The sequence below is a fragment of the Sinocyclocheilus grahami genome, unplaced genomic scaffold (assembly GCF_001515645.1).
Source record: "Sinocyclocheilus grahami isolate Dianchi unplaced genomic scaffold, SAMN03320097.WGS_v1.1 scaffold94.1, whole genome shotgun sequence".
Classification (NCBI taxonomy): domain Eukaryota; kingdom Metazoa; phylum Chordata; class Actinopteri; order Cypriniformes; family Cyprinidae; genus Sinocyclocheilus; species Sinocyclocheilus grahami.
This window is the reverse complement of record NW_015505273.1, coordinates 87,750-108,366: the sequence shown is the minus strand read 5'-3', so window position 1 is coordinate 108,366 and position 20,617 is coordinate 87,750. Positions and strand designations below refer to the sequence as shown.

Below are 20,617 nucleotides of genomic sequence, written 5' to 3'. Positions count from 1 at the left end.
AAACTTCATGCAACAGCATGAAGAGTAAATTAATTACTTGTTTACATTTAAAACATGTATTAAATATATATATATATAACAAATTTCATAATAAACCTACCTGTATAAAATATTTTTCTATATAATTTGTGTTAATGTTAATTATCAGTATTTTCTTTTTGCTATTTTTCAAATTTAATGGATTTTTTAACTTACATTTTTTATATTATTACTTGTTTTGGACAGGTCACATAACATAACACATAGTACATAAAATATTTTCAAAATCATCATAGCTTCTCATTTTTCCAAACAACATTTTCCAAAACCAAGACAAAGTACAAAAATAAAGGAGAAATAATAATAATAAATAAATACATTTTATATATATATATATATATATATATATACACATACAGTATATACAATTTTTGTTTGTTTACTTGCATGTTTTTTTATTTTTTTATTTACATGGCCTTAAATTCAGAAAGTCTGTGTTTATAAAAAAAATCCCATGTTTCCCCACTGGTGATTCCGATATTGTTGTGGCTCATGTTGTAAATATGATCATTCTTGCATGATTTGAAGGCAGCGTTAGTACTTTGTACCAGTACATAGTACTTTTAGTAGTGTGTAAAGCCTAGTGTATATACAAACCATTCCTTCATGGGGCATTTTTGTACTTTTGTTGTTTTTTTTTCATTAGCTGGCAAAGCAGATGGTGTTGATTTAAGCGTAGCCACTCTGTCTGATTTTTTGAGTATTATCCTTGGATAGCATGATTGAGGAGGTTACACATGTAGTCTTCCAAATGTTCTCATGTGTTTGTACTAAAATGTGATTCTCGTGTCACTGAAGATATGCATTTAGAGACTCTAAAACGCAGTTTGGGTAACGCTGCAATTAGCTGCTTAACTAAAAAGTACTGTATTAACTCATCTCACGATGGACTGTGATGCAATAGAAGCTAATTGCAAGGAATTCATTATTATTATTTTTATTAATCAGGTAAGCTTTTCCATCTTTTGTTATTTACCAGTGCTAATGAAGTGAATTTGTGTGTAGAAGTGTTTACGACAGCCTACATTGAATGCTGATTAGCATTTGATGGATTTGTTGTCTCTTTATATGCATGTTTGACTTGACTACAAATCTATAGATGATCTCTACTGCATTCTTAATCTAGAAGCTTTTTTATCTGACAAAGTAGAAGATACTGTGAATAGGTGAAGTTAAAAAGAAGATGCACTCTTCAGATGTTGAAGTTTCCTTGTAGGACTGATCCGGAATCGACTTTGGTCACCAAACACCTTCATACAGTTGCTGAGAAAATGGAGATCTGGTGTAAAGCTACAATAAAGTAAAAGTACTGATCAGGTTTTATCTTTCATATCCACATCAACATAAATATCTGCTAGATAGGAGATCCTTTAGATATCCTTTAATTATATTTGAACATAATTACAGCTTTTTGGTAAATTGCTAACTTTTGTTACACAAGCCAATAACTGCCGATCCACCTGCTGAAAACCTGAAGGTCTTGAACGTACTAGTGCTTTACTAGTAACCCAGTTAGTGCCTACAATAGTTATTCATTCTAAACATTTATTATTTTTGCTCACCTTTTTGTCTTGGTAGTGCTTTTTTGCCTTCCAGTGACTTGCTCTTTGTTGTTTGCTTTTGTATGTAGATATGAAAATCAAAAATTATAAAATGTGATCTATTAGCATAACTGTCTTGGGACATGTGTAAGATGTGTAACATACTTTTACAACGGCACATCTTTACATGTCATGTTTTACATCTGACTTGCATAACATTTCCAACAGTGTTACCAAAGTTACCATAAACCAATAAAGTTTCTGTTTCTGTTTTGCAAACCAGATTTTGTAAGCGTAGTAACAAACATATTTTAAATGTTTTGAAAATCATAGGTTAAATCAGTTTTGGGGGAGATGCTGATTAAAAATAGTACCATTACTAACTTTTCAATCATGGCAAGTAACGTGACGGGAAAAAATGGAGGCCTGATTAATTTCAGTAAATTGTTTGGTTGGACATTTTTCTTTAGTGAAGTATAATTTCAGTGCCATTACTAAATAGTGTTTCCAAACTTAATTTTACTGCTGCTTTTTGTTGCAAAATTGATGTTTAGTTAAGTAGTGTTTATAAATGTTTTATTACTTGCATTTAGTGTGAATTTATTTTTAAATTAGATGCTATCACCATAACTGACACCCTTATTATTATTTTTTTATGGCAGAATAGGTAGATTTAATGTGGTTTGCTGCTTTTTTTGTTAGCACTTGAATTTCTTAAGTAACTGTTTTTTTCAAAAGAGCTGCTTTACTATCATTTTTAACAGTATATGAACAGTATTTTAACATGTATAACAGTATACGTTACTAATTAATATATTTACTATTTTATATTAAGTACTTAATGTTTTCTTGTAAACTGAAAAAATAGAAAAGTATTTTCTACTAAAATAGAAAAACTTATTTTTTTTAAATAATAAAGCTATTTATTTTAAAACTCCTATTTTCTTGTAAAGTGTACTCTAATAATCTTTGTTTTATTTACAACTTTTTAAAAAATCGGTAACACTTTAGTTTAGAGACGAGTTCTCACTAATAACTAGTTGCTTATCAGCATGCATACTACTAGCATATTGGCTGTTTATTAGTACTTTTAAAGCACATATTAATGCTTTATTCTGCATGACCATATTTTAGATCTCTTACTTAGTCTTACCCCATACCTAAACTTAACAACTAGCTTACTAACTATTAATACAAGTAAGAGTTTGAGGCAAAAGTAGTTAATAGTGAGAAATGGTCCTCCAACCAAAGTGCGAGCAAAAAAATCTTTTTTTACAGTGTCGGTTGACAAGTAGCTGAGGACAGTCACTGTCAACACCACGTAGGTGAAAGCTCTTGCCCGCCCAGAAGGTCCACATTCTTGGTTAACACGTACTGAATACAGAAGTGCAGTTTTCCAAATGATCCTCTATAGAAACGCTTCACGTTTACAGTCCACGTTCTCATCGTGACCGCAGTGAATGTAATCGTCACCTGCCATCAGGCTATATGAATGCTGCTCACCTCTCAGCTGCCGTAGATCATCTTCCTCTGTCACTGTAAACCATTAGACCAAATTACAAGTCATTTCATGCTGGAATGAGGGATTTAGATAATTGCAGGTTCTCATTGCTACAGAACCTGTCTGAAAGATGTCAAGTTTAACGGGAATTCTTGAAAAGTGTGTGTGTTTTCAAAGTGCTTCTTTTTTTTTTGGTGACACTATGAATGGTTTGTGGGCTCATTTAGCTTGCTGGCTCCAAATGCAAGGCGTTTTTTTTATTAGAAAGTATTTGGACATAATTGTATTATTATTAGGTTTATCTACATACTTTTTTAGGCTGCCGTTGATGTCTTTTTGTAGTATGCAGTGTCTAAATACGTCTTTGTTTCGTACAGAATTTGCAAGATGTACTGCATGCTTCAAACTGCGGACCTGCTTTGTTGTCTGTTAGTGTGCCGGAGAGAGTAACTTTACCCTCATGGTCTTGTTTCAGCTTCGGCTCACAACATTAACCATTCTCAAAGTCAAAGAGACGGAGATGAGAGTGCTCATGTAGCGTTACAGCAAACCTCTAACCGCTAACTTAGCTGAGAGGACTTCTGTGCTCCATGTTGTGAATGATGTGGTCAAATTAAATCGGTTTGAACCACATAAATATGATCTCCAAACGCTTTTCATACTGTTATGTATTCTGTGTTGAGTTGGTTTGCATTTTGGACGTCTCCTTGTGAAAATGTTCCTATTATGAACAGCTTTTCACAGCCTATTATGTGAGGGAACTTATGATCTCCCAGGAACCTGAGCCTATTTACTTTCAAATTCATCTTCCTGCTTTTTATTGTGAGAGATTCATCGGTGCATGTTATTCCAAAGAAAAATATATCTCCATAATCTCTTCAATCAAAATCATTTACTCTGAAGTCATTTTCCTTTTTCGCTGACCACACATAGGCTATTGGATAATGATCCAATCAATAAAATGAATAATGTTTTTAATGGATGGGTTTAATTGTGTTTTCATTCACCCCAACATTTCTTTTTTCCTGTTAAATACCCTGTTTCTGAAATACGTTATAGTTATGGAAGTAAAATGTGTTGCATACCGCAATTTACGTCAACTGATTTTTATCCATTGCAAAGTGAGTCTGCATGAGGATGAGTATTTTTTCCCAGGAATCAGGCCATGTTTATATAAGTCTCCACTTGTTTGGAACTGAAAAGGTCTTCAGAACATGGAGGCCGAAGATCAAGTTCACCCTTGAGAGCAACTCGACGCATCCCAGTGGTAATGCTTTTTACAAATCTTTTGTTACTTGGTATTATTGCCATAACCTGTATTATATTAGTGTTAACCAGCATTAAAGCTGAAGTGTGTCATTTCCTGGCCCCTACACACTTAAAAATAAAGGTTCTTTATTGGCATTTATGGTTCCATAAAGAGCATTTAACATCCATGGTGTCTTTCCACTCCACAAAAGGTTCTTTACAGTGGAAAAGGGGTTCTTCAGATTAATAAAATGTTCTTTACACTGATTTTTTTTAGAACTGCTCACTGAAAGGTTCACCAGGGAACCCAAAAATGGTTCTTATGTCATCACTGTGAAAACCAGCTTTGAAACCTTCATTTTTAAGAGTGTTGTGGCAATTGGAAATAAAAAATAAATAGTTAGAACTTTGCTCAAAAACTCTTTCATTGGTTTGACAAACAGACAGTTTTGCCCCAAACTTACACCATCAGTTAAACCAATTCTGCTTAGTAGTCTCTGCACATTAACCATTAAAAAGCAAAGAATAATGAAATGTTCAAGCTTTAAATTACTGTAAACTGTTGAAAGCTTTTAGAAAGTCTGCATTACTTTTAACAGGAGTCTAAAATAATGAAGTAAATAAAGTAAATGGAGGCCATTTAAATTTCATGTTAACATCCATGAACTTTTCCATGACTTGAGGACTGTGTTTGACCTTTCAGTTTGGTTTGACCTTTAAGATTCGTCCTAAAGGACAAGCCGTATGCAACTTGTATGAATACAGCAAAGACGCATTTTAATTTAGGAGTGTAGATGGACTGGTTTCGATCTTCTGACTGGTTTATGGTTTTGTTGCGTAAATCCATCGCTACATCATACCAAGCCACGTTGGTGTTTTGTTATTTGCTTTCATTGCCAGATCTCCTCCCTTTCTTACTCGGAACACAGAGCATTGCTTTTCAATGGGTCACAACAAATACTTTTACTCTATTTTAGGGTGGAATGATTTCCTTACTAAACACAAAGGTTTCAAATGCAAAGATATTTGACTCGCTCAATAAGAGATTGACACTGGTATTTTCAATATGTTGACTGAATGTTGCTGCCAGTAGTTTAAAGGTAAAAGGAAGGAGTGCTTTTATTTTTACATCACATTATAAGATTATTAATTATTTTATACTGCATTTAGCTTCATAGTTCCCAAATGAGAATAGATTAACTGTATTAGTTGTCCTCGGAAATGAATGGAGAGCTATTTTACTTTACTTGTAACACTTTACAATAAGGTTCCATTAGTTTTTAGTATAGTATACATTTATTGCAGTATTTACATTACAGTATTACAGTATTTATTCATCTTTGTTAATGTTAATGAAAATACAGTGGTTCATTGTTAGTTCATGTTAATTCACAGAGCATTAACTAATGTTAACAAGCACAACTTTTGATTTTAATAACGCATTAGTAAATGTTGAAATGAACATGAACTAAGATAAATAAATGCTATAGAAGTATTTTTCATGCTTAGTTCATGTTAACTAAAGTAGTTAACTAATGAACCTTATTATAAAGTAATCCCAGTCAAATGATTTTATTTTAATGTCAGTCAAAAGCTTGGACACCTTTGATCTAACTGTGGCCTATATTAAATTAATTCATTTAAAATCAAACTAATGCTTGTTTTCAAATCCATTTGATCTCAATGCTTATATTTTTGAAATGTATAAATATAATATTAATAGTAATGATTAAGTAGGTGCTGCAAAACTCTTGACTTGTAGTGCATATACATGTTTTATTTTCTTAAAGCTCCCTCCCAGCATTGACTAGCATCAATGACAAAGGTCTTTTTCCCCAAGGCTCCTCTTTAACAAACATCAAAGCCAGGAGACCGGATAAGTCAGAGCTTGCCATTTTTTTTATTCTGACGGCCTCATCCAGTTCCCTATATGTCTGGTTACAGTCTATGCACTCCAAAAGGTCCTGAGTGCTCTGAAATGCAATTAAGATAAAGATTTTTTTGCAGTCTTATACAAAAATGTGATGTGATATCTTCTAGTTAATGTCATTTTAAGGTGTTTTTAGCTGTATGTGGCTGAGCCTGTTGGCTGAAAGAGTGTTTGAACAGTGGGCTGCTGTCTAAGAAAGCGAGAGCTAATCAGCCTCTGGTGCTAATGCACTCTTGTCAGCAAACTGTAGAGCAAGAACTACAATCTCACAGTACATTAGAGCATTCAATCATTTATGCTTCATATGTGCCAAGATGATTCATTTGTTCTGAGAATAAATGTTCTGTCATGTTCCAACGCTTTTGTATCATTCAAATATTAAACAGTGATATTTGACTCACATTGGGTGGTTACTTAATTGTCCTTCGTCTAATAAATTGCAAATGTTCCGGGTTTTTTTTATGATTTTATTATTAGTAGTAGTAGTAGTATTGTTGTTGTTATATTTTTTAAGTTCAAGTAAATAAGTGAATCTCACAAAATCTGTAAAGATACTAAAGTATCTTGGTCATATTTCAACCCAAAATAAAAAAGATATGATGTACTGTAAATATGTAGGGAGAGAGATATTCTGTTTACCTAAAACTATCAATTTTAAATTACTGTTTAAAATTTTTGTTGTAATGTGACAAACAGTTTAAATGGTTAACTATTATATAATAATACTTATATCATAATATATTTATAACATGGAAGAATTTCCTGTGCTGCCTTCAATTTGTTGATTACAAATGCAATATAATAATAATAAAATTAAAAATAAATAAAAATCTTTATGGTTTTAAAATCAAAATTAAATTATATTTATGTAATATTTATTAGATTAATTTTTTCTATAGTGTTGTATTGTAACAATGTTGTTAATAATTGTAATATATATATATATAGATATGTATATACGTATATATGTATATACGGATATGCATATATGTATGCATATGTATACATATATATATGTATATGTATATATGTGTGTGTGTATGTATATATGTATGTGTGTGTGTGGTTCTTGTGATCATTTTGACCCCACGGGGTGAGATCTTGCGTGGAGCCCCAGATCGAGGGAGATTATCAGTGGTCTTGTATGTCTTCCATTTTCTAATAATTGCTCCCACAGTTGATTTCTTCACACCAATATATATATAGCACAAAAATACTTCCATTTTATATGTTAAAATTGTTCCATTTCATGTCTTTTCTTTTCTTTTCTTTTGAGTTTGGGTTTAAATATGAGCCGGATGTGTTTTTATGTGATTCATCTAGAGCGTCAGAGAGATATATAGCAGTTGGTGGTTTACTTTAGATTAATATGCCACAGGCACTGTTTAATCTGTGCTGAAAGCTGCAAACTCTGTCGAGGACGAGGTGGGGCTCCAACTGACTGTGCTGCTCTGGCATGTTTAAGTCTTAAACCTGTATGTCACAGTCAGCGTTAGTTGAGCTGAATCTATGACATCCAGACTGAGAAACACGTTATAGATTAACTTGGTGCTTGAGATGCCATAAAATTCTAAATTGTTTCCACTTAAGAGACTCTATTATGTAGGTTAGCCTATGCTATGACATTTATAATTTATAATGAACAGAGGTGGCTCTGTTGCCTTATGGAAAGTGAATGATTTTGTCCTGATCTTGTCAGGGCTTATTTAGCAATATGAAACAATCAGCATTTACATCAAACATATGATTTAATATAGCTGAATCGTCCCGTCTACATGATCTTACATCGTACGTCTCCTTAAAGTATACAACTGCTGTTTCTTCAAAGAAAAATGTCTTGAAGTAGTTCATAAAAATGTGTCACTTTATAATCCGATTTTTTTAAATGTAATGCTTATAACTGGACTATACAAAAGCTATATTTGAATGCATTTAACCCACATTTGATATCGCTGCGATTGCATGCATGCTTCATTCAGAACAGCAGTGCAGCGGGTTACACGGACCCCTGGTGGTGAAAGCATTGAATTGCATCCGTGAAACGATGAAACTGAGGTTTGTGAAACACTGTTTAAAGGGAAAGTTCACCAAAAATGAAACTTCTGTCATCATTTACTCACCCTCAAGTTGTTCCAAACATGTAGGAGTTTCTTTCTACAAAAGAAGATATTTTGAAGAAAGTGAGTAACCAAAGAGTTGCTGGTAGCCGTTGAGTTCCATAGTATGGAAAAAAATACTATGGAAGTCAATGTGGACCAGAAAATGTTTTACAGAGGTGACAGAGTTTTAATTTTTGGATGAACTATCCCTTTAAGGAATTTTACAAATCAATGCAACAAATCAACAGCTTAATTTGAGTGTCAAACCAAATTATTTTTCCATAAAAATAGTTAGCAGCACAACAGTTTTCAACATTGATAATTGTAACGGGGCTGACGAGACGTGAGACGTGTGGATCCATCTGCAAGCTTTTATTAAAGAGATGTGATAAACAGGCAGGGTCAAACAATGGCAAACAGGTATATGGCGGGCAAAACGCAAGAATAGTCCTAGGGCTAGCGTAAGTCACCGATCGGCAGACAGAATCACAGGGGCGAGACGAGAGGGAGAAATCCAGGAAAACAGGCAAAGATCAGATACCGCAGAAACAGGCAAGGCAAAACAAGGAAAACATGGCGACTCGGAAAGGGGTACAGGCTAAACAATACTCAGCAGAGAAAGGTGGTTAGAGTGGGTGTTATATAGTGAGTGAGGTGATTAGAAACAGCTGTGTGCAATGAGTGCAAATCAGTGCAGTCTGCAAATCGTGCAATGAATGATGGGATATGTAGTCCGGGGTGCTATGCAACAGTTTGAGTTGTGCGAGAGTCAATGTAAAGGAAAGGGTGACCTCTGGTGGTGAATAAACGGAAGTCCATGGACCGAATTCGTGACAATAATAATAAGACATGTTTCTTGAGCAGAAAATCAGCATATTAGAATGATTTCTGAAGGATCATGTGACACTGAAGACTGGAGTAATGATGCTGAAAATTCAGCTTTGCATCACAGGAATAAAGTACATTTTAAAATATATTCAAATAGAAAACAGTTATTTTAAAATGTGATATTTCAAATACTTCACAATACTAAGGTTTTTACGGTTTACTGTCTAAAATAAAGGCAGCCTTGGTGAGCAAAAGAGACTTCTTTCAGAAAATCTTACCGACCCCCAATTTTTTTTTTAATAAATTTTAGCATTCAACAAGAGACAATAGCATCTTTATACGTTTCCATTAACCTAGATTAATAAATGCTGCAGGGGAAAATGTTGTTCATTGTTAGTTAATAATGCCTAATGCATTATTTAATGTAATCAAGTTAAACCAACATTTAAAATGTTGATTAAAAGCCAAGAGGATATGAAATTTTAGACTGATTCACCTCCATATTTCCCAGAAATATACATACTCTTATGGGAACATACAGTGTATAAAGTTAGTTTTCCCAGATCTCCTCTGAAGCTGTTGATGGCTTAGTTTCCTGTAGAAAGGCCCAGTTGTAAAGCAGGATTAGGTCGGATTTTAGCATATCTGCACACCAGCAGTCTTGAGACAATTTAGCGGCCCAGTTCTCAAACTACAGCTTTCAGCATTGCCATGGGAGTGTACTGTAGATTTTCTTCATTCAATGCTGGATTGCAAGCAACCTTTGATTTATCTGCTGAACAATAACCGTCATAAGACTGACAGACCTGCTGATGATGGACAGCTTTGTAGCCCCCAACGACCTTTAAGGGCCAAAAGCAAAACAGGAAGAGAAGATGGGCTTGATTAGTTTTCACTCTGAATGTTTTGGAACATGAAATCAGCTTAATGTCTCCCAGACCAAAGATGACTCACCAATATACACACGAAATGTGGTTAACTGCTCAACCAAGGCCAGGTTCGTCATCGCACAAACATTGTTAAGTGTTTGAAGTGCATCTGGACGCAGGGGTCCTGAATCAGTTTGGCATGTTGAGTCATGCCTCTCATTACATACACATGCCACTGGGCTGGAATATGTGATGAGTGGTAGCGTTTTCATTGACACGGTTATATAAAAAGGTAACACACATTTCTGAGTCCCCTCTAGTTGATTCTTTTTGTTTTATGCTTTCATGACTGCTTCTGAATCTATGTTATAAGTTTAACTGCCCTTTCAGCATAATGGTGACCTTTCTTAAATGTCAGCAGTGATACCAGCCCCAACCTTTTGTTTATTTCTGAATGCTTCGGTATCAAGAAAGGCATGCCAATGAGGGATGCTAATAATGCTTTTGTTGCAGAAAGCTTTGCATTTTAAAAAGCATTGTGTCCATTAGATGCATCATCACTTAAGTTGTTCGTGTTAAAGCTAAAACTATTAAAAATCTCATTAAAAATAAAGCTGAAACAAAACTATAAATAAAAAAATGACTAAACTAATAGTAATAAAATAAAACGATAACAATTATAAAATCACAATGAAATTATAAAAATTTTAGTTAAAATTGCTAAAAAATAGGAAATATGAAAATTGGAAATATAAAAATAAATGCTAATTCAAAACAAATTATTTATTTATATACTATTATAGTAAACAAATACTGATTATATTATAGTAAATACAAATATTTGAATAACGTAAGTGTGCAATAGATTCATCACAACATCAACAAATATTGACATTAATTTTCTTATTTTTGAATAACAGATTTCATTTCATGTTGAAATGCTGATATTTTTGGCTTTACTATCTTGATACATTATGAACAAATACTGTATCTTAGAAGCCAAACATAATACAATAATGTCACTGCATCGTGTAATATCATCACTAAATCATTATATTCTTGTTTACCACAATAAATCTGCAGAACATAACATCATAATATACTTTTTTCATATTTAAGTGCTAAAATAACTAAAAAACTAAAACTTAATAAAAAATTATAAAGACATACAGTATAAAAAGTTACAATTAAAAAAGAAAAAATATATTTAAAAAAATCTTATTCACAGTATTAACAAAAATATTAGTATATCAATTTTGCCAAGGCACTATTTCTCATTTTCGTTTAGTTACTAAAATTAAGTACAAAAATGACTACAACTAAATAAATGGAAAACTTACTAAAATTACACAATAAAAAAAAATAAAAATTTTCAAAATATTAATACTACTTCATATAAATTTTAATAATACTTCAAAATATTAACAAAAATATTACTATATCAATTATATTAAAATAACACTGATATCCAAAAAAATGTCAACATACTGCGCATATATTTTTGTGTGTTTATACTGGAAGAAGAGGATAAAGATATGCACTGTCTGATCGGAAAGCATTTGTACAAACAAATGAGAAAGATAGCATAGCATGTTGAGCCACGAATGCAGTCGAGCAGAACTGCATCTGTCGAGTTACTGGACAAATTGAAGCATAGATAAAAATATATAATATTTTAAGGCTTTGTGCTTTAAAGACAAAAGAACTACACACACCTCATTAAAGTGTGTGTCTGCTTTCACACAGCTCCAGATGGAGAGACTGTTAGAAATCAAACCTCCCCTGCTGCTCATCTTGGATGCTCTGGCTTCCATCCCATGGCTGTCACAGGACAGAGAGGAGCATCTCCAGGGCTGGAGGAGGTTCTGCATGCTGTGACCCAGATATGGAGCCTTGTGGGCCAGCCGCAAAACCTGTCTCTCTGGCTTCCCATTCCTCACGACTGTGACCCTTCCCTCAAAAGGAATCAAAACTGCTGTGATCCCTAGCAGCGGGCTTTGAGATGGTCGTTTGGATGAACATAATTTAGTGCATCACTGCATCAGGTAATCAAGGTTTCTGAATCACCTTTCATATTAAACACCCTGAATAACACTTTGATGATTTGGAACTCAACATCTGCGGTCGAGCAAATTACAAATAATAATTTTCATCTCAAGAGATGAATGTGTACATAAAAATGACCATGACGATAGTGGGTTTAATAGCATTTCATTTGATTTGCATCATATGCCTCAATTTGACCTTTGCAATATTAAATAAGAACACAAAGGTTATTATATTTGAAGTAGCTAAAGTAGCTCTAACGCAATGAAACCACCTTAAAGGTGATATATCATGACTTTTCCAGGTTTTAAGTGCTATAATCAGGCCCCCGGTGCATCTACCAACCAAGGAAACGTGAAAAAGATTAACCCAGTAACTTTGTTTTGGGAAGCCTTTTTCTGAAAGCTTCTGAGAAAACGAGCGCGTCTGATTTCGCTCCCTTGGTGATGTGGCAAAGGGATCTCATTATAATATTACGGCCCCTTAATCTGTAAGTTTCCACCCACGGCGCCATCATTTTGATTTCGCAAGCGACAACGGTGTATCAGCTCTAATGCCATGGCGAAAGTTTGAGCAAAACATGCTAACTGTTCTGTCTTTGGCTGCACAGATGAGCACAGAACACTATTTACAGTCCCAGCCTCAGAGGAGACAAGACAGCAGTGGATTTATTGATTTATTTACTGTATATTGCTGCTGCCACACAGATCTAAAATAAACAAGCGATTTATTTTCCAGCTGTTTACCTTCACAGACATAACCGACTGTGTTTGTAACTTGTGTGTTTTTAACGTAAACTTGTGTGTGAATGATAGCTTAGTTTAGTACTCACATGCTGTGACAGCCGCTTTCTGTCCGTGTGCTTCGTTCGGATGTGTGCGCTCAGAAAACTGTATATCAGAAGTTTAAACTCATATGGTTTAAAACGCATGATTTCAGAGCGATAAACATGATAATCAGAACCAAAACAGATGTTTTTAGCAGATCCGAGCTAGGGATGTGTGTATCGATCCAAAGTATCGCTATATCGATACTGACGTGAGTGTCGAAAGTATCGATACTCATCAAAAAATATCGATACTAAGGTGTGTTTTATTTACCAGTGATTTTGTTAATTTAACAACAAAAAAATTCATACAATATGCATTGAATTGGACGAATAACCTTTGTTAGCGAGTAATTGTGTAGGATATAACAATTTTCCTGCTCATCTGGACACGCAAATGTTGCAAGACAGAACCAATCCATCAAAGAGAGCGTTCACTCACTTCTAAAAGTGCATTCAAACAGGGCTGTGTTTCCCAAAAGTATCATAAGAAAGCATTAAAGCTTTTGGGAACGGCAGCCCTGAACAATGCTTATCAGAGGACAGAAGGACAGAGTTATTTCACAGTAAACAAACTGAAATTGTAGCCTACATAGTTTGTGCAATTACAGTTATTTAAATTGAACGTTGAAAGATAATATTGATCATGTTATATTCTGTAATGTTAATAGAAATCATACACTGTCAGAATAAAAAGGTTGCATTTTATGCATGCAACAGCCGGTCACTGGCAGTCCCTTATGAAAATAAACCATGGTTTTACTAAAGTGACCTTAGTTCAACTGTAGTATTTGTAGATTTGACTCATGTGTAAACAAAAAACATATTTGAACCACGTGTAAACAAAAATATAACCTAATATTAAGGCGTTAAGGCGTATTGAATGTTAAAATGCGTTTTAAACAAAGTTAAGCGCTTATCATTACCCATTTTACTCTTAGTAATTTAATAATTTAATACATTTCATAATTTTAAAGTTTATTTCAGAAGTATCGAATCGGTATCGATATCGACGATACTGCCTTGAAAAATATCGGTATCATATCGAAAACAAAATAAGTGGTATCACCCATCCCTAGTCCGAGCTGTAATGGCGCATCTCTATTCTGGAAAAGGGGGCGGGGAGCAGCAGCTCATTTGCATTTAAAGACACAGGCCCGAAAAACAGCTTGTTTCTGCTTCCTCTCAAAATAGGCATTTTCAAAATGATATTATAAATGACCTGTGGAGTATTTTGAGCTGAAACTTCACAGACACATACTGGGGACACCAGAGATTTATATTACATATTGTAAAAAGGGGCATAATATGTTTCCTTTAAATACTTTTTTTGGGGGGAATGTTAACATGAATGCCAGGTGCTTGTGCATGTTTTTATATGTAAATAAAAGTATTTATACATTTTGGTACAGTAGTATGTGGTCATTTGAATCTATTACTTTAAAAGAATCATTCAAAAGTGATTCACGGACTCAGTTTTAAACAGTTATTGGTTATTTTATTCAACCACTAAAGATGTGTGTCTAAAATTAAGATAAATACTTTTGTGTAAACTTATTTTGAACACTTATTCACATATTTAATTTTACTTAAAGTATTATAGTTATAGTGGATTTACTTAACTGAAATAAAATGGAGTACAAATGCTGAGTAAATCTGACTTTTTTTCTGTATTTTTAAGAAACAAGCTTAAAGAAACAGTACTTTACTTGAGTGACACAAACAGTCAAGATTAGCACAAAGCAACAACACCACAAGATCCACATTCTAATATTGAATCAAAAACAGGAAGCGCAATGTGGTTCGATTCCCAAACAAGTGACTCTCCGGCTCTTTTTAGTGAATCAAAACATACATCGCCACACAATGTAGTTTGAATCCCGAGCGAATAACTTGATGAACTGAATTGAATCATATGACTTAAGAGTGGTTACTGAAGTAATCTAAACTCAGTACTGAATCAATTAGCCTACTTTGTGTCCGATTCTGAATGACTGTTATTGTGTGACTGTGCCATAATTGTCTTGAGACTTAAATCAGCAGTTACTGATCGCTTAATAGCTTATGACAACGATTAATTAGTGGTATATTTAATCAAATGAATGAATGAAATACGACACCACCACATTTATATTACAGATATCATTATTTTGCATTTATGCCGCCTAAAATGTCTGAGTAAACCCTTGTTGCAAAATTTTTGATTTATTTATCATATCTGTTTTATATCAGTTTTATAGAAATCAGAACATTTTCCCTATTTGATTGAGGGCGTAAACGCAAAAATAACCCTTTTCTCTCTAAACATTCCTCAAAAGCGGTAAAACAGTCGTCAAGTGGAATCGTAACCGGATTTTTTTTATCGTTCCTTTTTTGGGGGGATGATGGATGAAAGTATTTGCCAAAATAATGTGTTTTTTGAACATTAAAGCATGTCAACATATTCTGTTACACCAAATACACAAAATAATTATCTTTAAAAAAGCATCATATGACCCCTTTAACAAACGATCCTTTGAAACGAACGATTCAAATGAACCGATTCGCTCAAAGAGTCGGACTTCCGCGTGGGTCTGTGCGCGCTGACGATGCTGCATTCGCTCGAGCGCATCAGCGGCGCAGCATCATTTCAACGCAACACCTCAAAGAAGAAGCAACACAAAATGGCTTTGCGAATTTAACGCTCGACTGAGAAGGAACGCTCACAGCACCATCAGGAATATAGGGCGCTCGTCGTTTTTCTGAAATAATAAAGACCAAACACAAGAAACAAGCCTGGAAATCAACGGCGGACAGTGGGGGGAATTTGGGGACAGTCATGGCGGGGGTGGGAGCCAGGGGGAGAAAGACGGGACTCCCGGGGTTCTGTTGGAAAACATGCTATTTCCACATTCTCTTCTGGGTCGTGTCTGTTTGTGGAGAAGAGAGGACCTTCATTGTTGAGGTAGGTGGAGAGAGATGATGTCCACCATCCTCACCTCCGCTGGCTGCGCGTGCAAGCGACCTGTTCCTTTGAGCATCACCAGACGGACGCGTTATAGCGCGCAGCGTTTGGTTAGCTGATGACCATTACTATGAATTATATTCAAATGGGTTTATTAGCTGAAGTGGGTCAAACACACTAAATAAATAATGATTTAGGGATGCATAAGTAAGTCATATTAGCAAGCAATGACATTTTTGTATATATACATTTATTTTATAATCATGTTAAATAATAGCTAATGAGCACCATTAAATAAATATACTTTATATTTTAAAATTCGTACAAATTGCTAACATTGTAAATAACCATGACACTACTCGTAAACAATAACAATGCAGCCAAACCAAACACACCTAATAGTAGCATCTAAATATTCGAAAACTGTAGCACTAATTTTGTTTTATTAATTATTACAATTTGTTATTTTTGTGGTATTATAGGTAGTTTAAAAATTCAACAAAAACAATGCAACCAGATGTGAATAAATTTACCATATATTAAAATATAGTAACATTGTTATATATATATGTGTGACATTACCGGTAAAGCACATTTGCAACAAAAACAATACACCCAAACCATCCACAACACATTTACCATGTTTGAAAATAGTACTAATTTCGATATTTATTATTTATGATCTTTTAAATGCATTTGTGATACATGTAGTGCAGCAATGCATCCAAACAATCCACATGTGAATGAATTCTTATATTTCTCTCAGCTCCGTTTTGCCTTATATTCGGCCCCAGACAGACATTAAGTGTTTTATGTTAGCTCTTCCTGGAAATACAGCACACTGAAGCCATTATCAGGTTGCCAGTAATTGGATAATTTCATTGCGCCACTCACTTGCACATGCATCCCCTTATTATACCCTATATATCTTTTGTCTTAGTTGAGGGCAACACGTTTAAGCCTTTATGCTTAGTGCAATGTGAGAACTGAACTGATCCTGTTCAAGAGACCTGCATCTTATTGAGCAAAGATAGGACAAAGACCTTCAGTTAAGATGGCACAATCATTTTCCTTAAGGACACAAGAGCTGCTTTGAATGATTCTGTTATATATAGAGAGGCTGCATTTATAGCCATGCAATGCTTTGTTTTGATGTGCATCTACTGTTTTCGTGTGTGTTCCAAATATAGGTTCCTCCATAATTGATGGGAAAGGCAGGGATGCTTTTGAGTAGCGAGCCAGAGCTGTTGGATTCAGCTTTGTTGTAGATTACTTGGTGAACAGAGATCTTACCGTTATGTCTGTCACAATTTTTAAAGATGAAGCATCTCTTTATGGTGCGGATTGCTTGATGAGAGGTTGATTTTGCTAAGGCTATTATGTAAGTAAAGTGGATAAATTAGATAAATAGGTTATACAAGGTTTACAAATGTGATATGCAGCTTGTCATTGTTCTATTGTAACCGATTTAAGACTCGAAAGTCATCATGCATGACAGAATAATGATGTATTAAAGAGACAAATGCATTACAATTTAAGCCTATCTTTTAGTTTTTAATGCCAAAAATGACAACATTAAAGATTTATGAGATATTGTTCTTCCAGTCCACGTTCTGTTCCCATGCCAGGAGCGTTTTAACCCTCCGTTTCTTTGTTTCATTCACGTGAGTGACTTACAGCAGGAGCTTTAGTATGACTGCACATAATATGCACCTAATTGTTATGGGTATATTTACACAGTTTAAGCACAATATCATTCTAAATTGATTAATTACCTAAAAAGCAGTGTGATCAAATTTTCTTTGCGCACGATAATCAGGCTACACGCATTATTCGGCTTCATGACCTAATTTGTAAATTGCAATCATAAGATTTGTGATAGTGCCTGATGTGCATAGACAAATAAACTGATATTTAGGTGAAGGTTCCTGTTAGATTTGGAAAATGGTGGGAAAAGAGGTTTCAATGTCACTATCCCATCAATATGAGATAATATGATCGTGATGATCCAGTTAACTGCTCATTCTGTTTTCAGATATTAATCTTTTAAGACTCTGATCTCAGATTAGACCATATTACATATAGATTATATCTTCCTATCTCAGGCTACATTCTGTATCACAAGACTAAATAGCTTCAGTCATCACAGCAGGATTGATTTGTATGTGGATTGGGCAGTTTAACTGAGTTGTGCGAACAATTACCAGCAGTAAAAATGCAGTTTGTAGTACTAGTCATATATAGTTCTGGCCAACTGTAAAAAAGCATCTGTTCCTCTGCTGGAGCATGACAAAGAACCGGGTGGAGCTGCTGTTGAGGGAAATGATAATGGTCATGGCAGTTGCTAAGGATGATAATAATATAGTAAGTCTTGTACTCTTATTTCAGTCTTGTTGTTTTTCGACTCACTACCAAGCGAGTCATGCAGTGAGTAGGCTGCTGTCGATACTAGTTTTGGTTTGTTGCCTTAGACCTGACTTATGCTTTGAGTACTGTAGTGTTCATGCAAAAGGAAAAATGAATATACTTTATAATATTTAATAAGTATTGCAGTTTAGTATTTTAATGCATGTGTTATTGCAGTATTATTTAAAAAAATGTTTTACCTTTATTTATATTGTGCTTTATACATTGTTTCAAAGCAGCTTTACAGTGATAAACAAGAAAATAGTGATTCAATGATGCAAACAAAATTCAATTCTGCTGTAAAGCAGCTCTAAAAAGACAATCTTATATTCAGATTTACATATAATATTTTTAATTAGCATTTATTTTTATGAATTTAATTTTAGTTGTAGTAATTTTGCTATGTGCTTGTCATTTACATTATTGTTTTAAACATTTCTATTTAGCTTTAATTTCTTTTTTATTTGATTTTTTAGTACCTATTTTATTTCAGTTATTCATCAAAGTAACATTTCTACTTTTCATTTAAGTTTTTTTTTTTTAAAGTTTGAGTTTTTCATCTAATATTTCTATTTTGTTTCATTTCCGCTTTATTTTAATAATAAAAAAGCTTTCCTTATCAGGGTTATTATAGTTAACTGGAACTAAAACCATAAAACCAATTTTGTTGCTCGAAATTAAATATACATGAACTGAAATCAAATAAAATATATAAAAAACCTATGCCAGTTGCATTTCTATGTACTAAAATAACTAAAAGGACTCTAAAATAACGAAACTATATACAATTATATAAAATAACAAAATATTATAGAAACATTATTTTTAAAAAGGCATAAAAATCTCAATCACATCAGAAATTCGAAAACTTTCAAATGTAAAAATTTTTTTAAATAAATAAATAAAAGTTAAAAGTTTAATAGTAACTGATAACACCATTTCTTCAAACATCAACAAGTCAGCATTTGTTGATTTTAATTTTATTGTTAAATATCATGTGCCACATATTGAAGAAAAATGGCTTGCAAATGCTTTTTCATGTTAACTTTAAACAAAGACCTTTACACTTTGAGTTGGCTTGTATCTAGTCTTAAAACGCTGTTATTTGGATGCTGCTTTAATATGTCAGTTCTCTTATATAAATGCAGTTTGACAAGGTGCGAATGACTTGCACTGACAGTGATGTCCTTAGTGTCCGTCTCTATTTGACACCTGTTTTAATGGATGACAGCTGTATCTGCATAGGACAGAGTTCACAGGGCAAAGAGAAGGCAATGCATGCATCATGCATCATATTGACAATATTCCTCATATTGGCAATAACGTTAAATGTTGAACTTTGCTATTACTTTTTCCTCAGTGATCAGACTTGTTTTATTGCCAGAAAAACATAGCACTTGCATATAAGAATTTTTTTTAGGAAAACACCACTTGCATTTTCAAAAGAAAAAATATCAAAATCTAGTTTGTAGATGCTGTCAGCCTGTGATATTGAACTACTTTGTCTGCACATTAGAGGAATCCCAGTGTCTAATCTAATCAAAAAGGCTTAAAAAAAGCAATTTTGAGATTCAAGGACACACCCATTCTACCATTTGCTTTGTTTCTTAGTTTTTTTCATTACTTAATACAGCTTAATATAAGGCATAGTAGCCTAGAGCTTTTTGGTCATTTGGTGGTTTGGCTCTTTATACAGTCGTGTAGGATTTCCAGTCTGATTTAGTTCCGTTCCTGGACTATCAATTGATTTCTCTATTCTGTGTCTAGCCGTGTGGAGATACGAAAACTCTTCACCTTCATGTCACAGAGTCTGAGAAGCTGCAGCCCGGCGAGTTTAGATTGCTGTCTCCATCTCACAGTTTCATTTTAGCCACAGGAGCAGTTAAGCCCCACCAGTTTGTTGGATTTGAATATAAATGCTCAGCGGTTGCTTCCTGTAAGGAACTGCACACATTTACTGTACAATAGGGACTCTGGGAGCATCGTGAGGAATTTCATTCAGATTTTAGAAAAGCTTCATTTTCCGAATGGAGATTTGAAGCTGTTTTGTGCAGTGCTGGTCTAGACCTTTTGTGAAACATGCTGGGTAGCTTTATTGTCATTTTGTTTCAATAAATAATTTATAAAGATGTTTGAGAGGAAAATGTTGTGGCTTGGAGTCTGGTCTTGCAGAGCTCAGGAGATTTAATGAAGATCTATGTGTCAGATGTCCTAAAAGTAATTATTAATGGTTTTCATATAATTGTAAGAACACAACAACTATATATATATATATATATATATATATTTATTATCTGAAGGATATGTCTCTTTGATATATATTTTCACAAAACTCAAAAA

The 20,617-nt window shown here is 33.9% G+C and overlaps 1 protein-coding gene across 1 annotated transcript in view; it reads left to right on the top strand.

Moving 5' to 3' along the window:
• The first annotated feature begins 15,537 nt into the window (after window positions 1-15,537).
• LOC107587563 (matrix metalloproteinase-24) overlaps window positions 15,538-20,617 on the top strand; it is a 39,318-nt gene continuing 34,238 nt past the window's right edge. Inside the window, exon 1 of the mRNA XM_016275379.1 lies at window positions 15,538-15,871. Coding sequence (XP_016130865.1) covers window positions 15,746-15,871 — 126 coding nt within the window. The 5' untranslated portion in view covers window positions 15,538-15,745. The remainder of the gene's footprint in view (window positions 15,872-20,617) is intronic.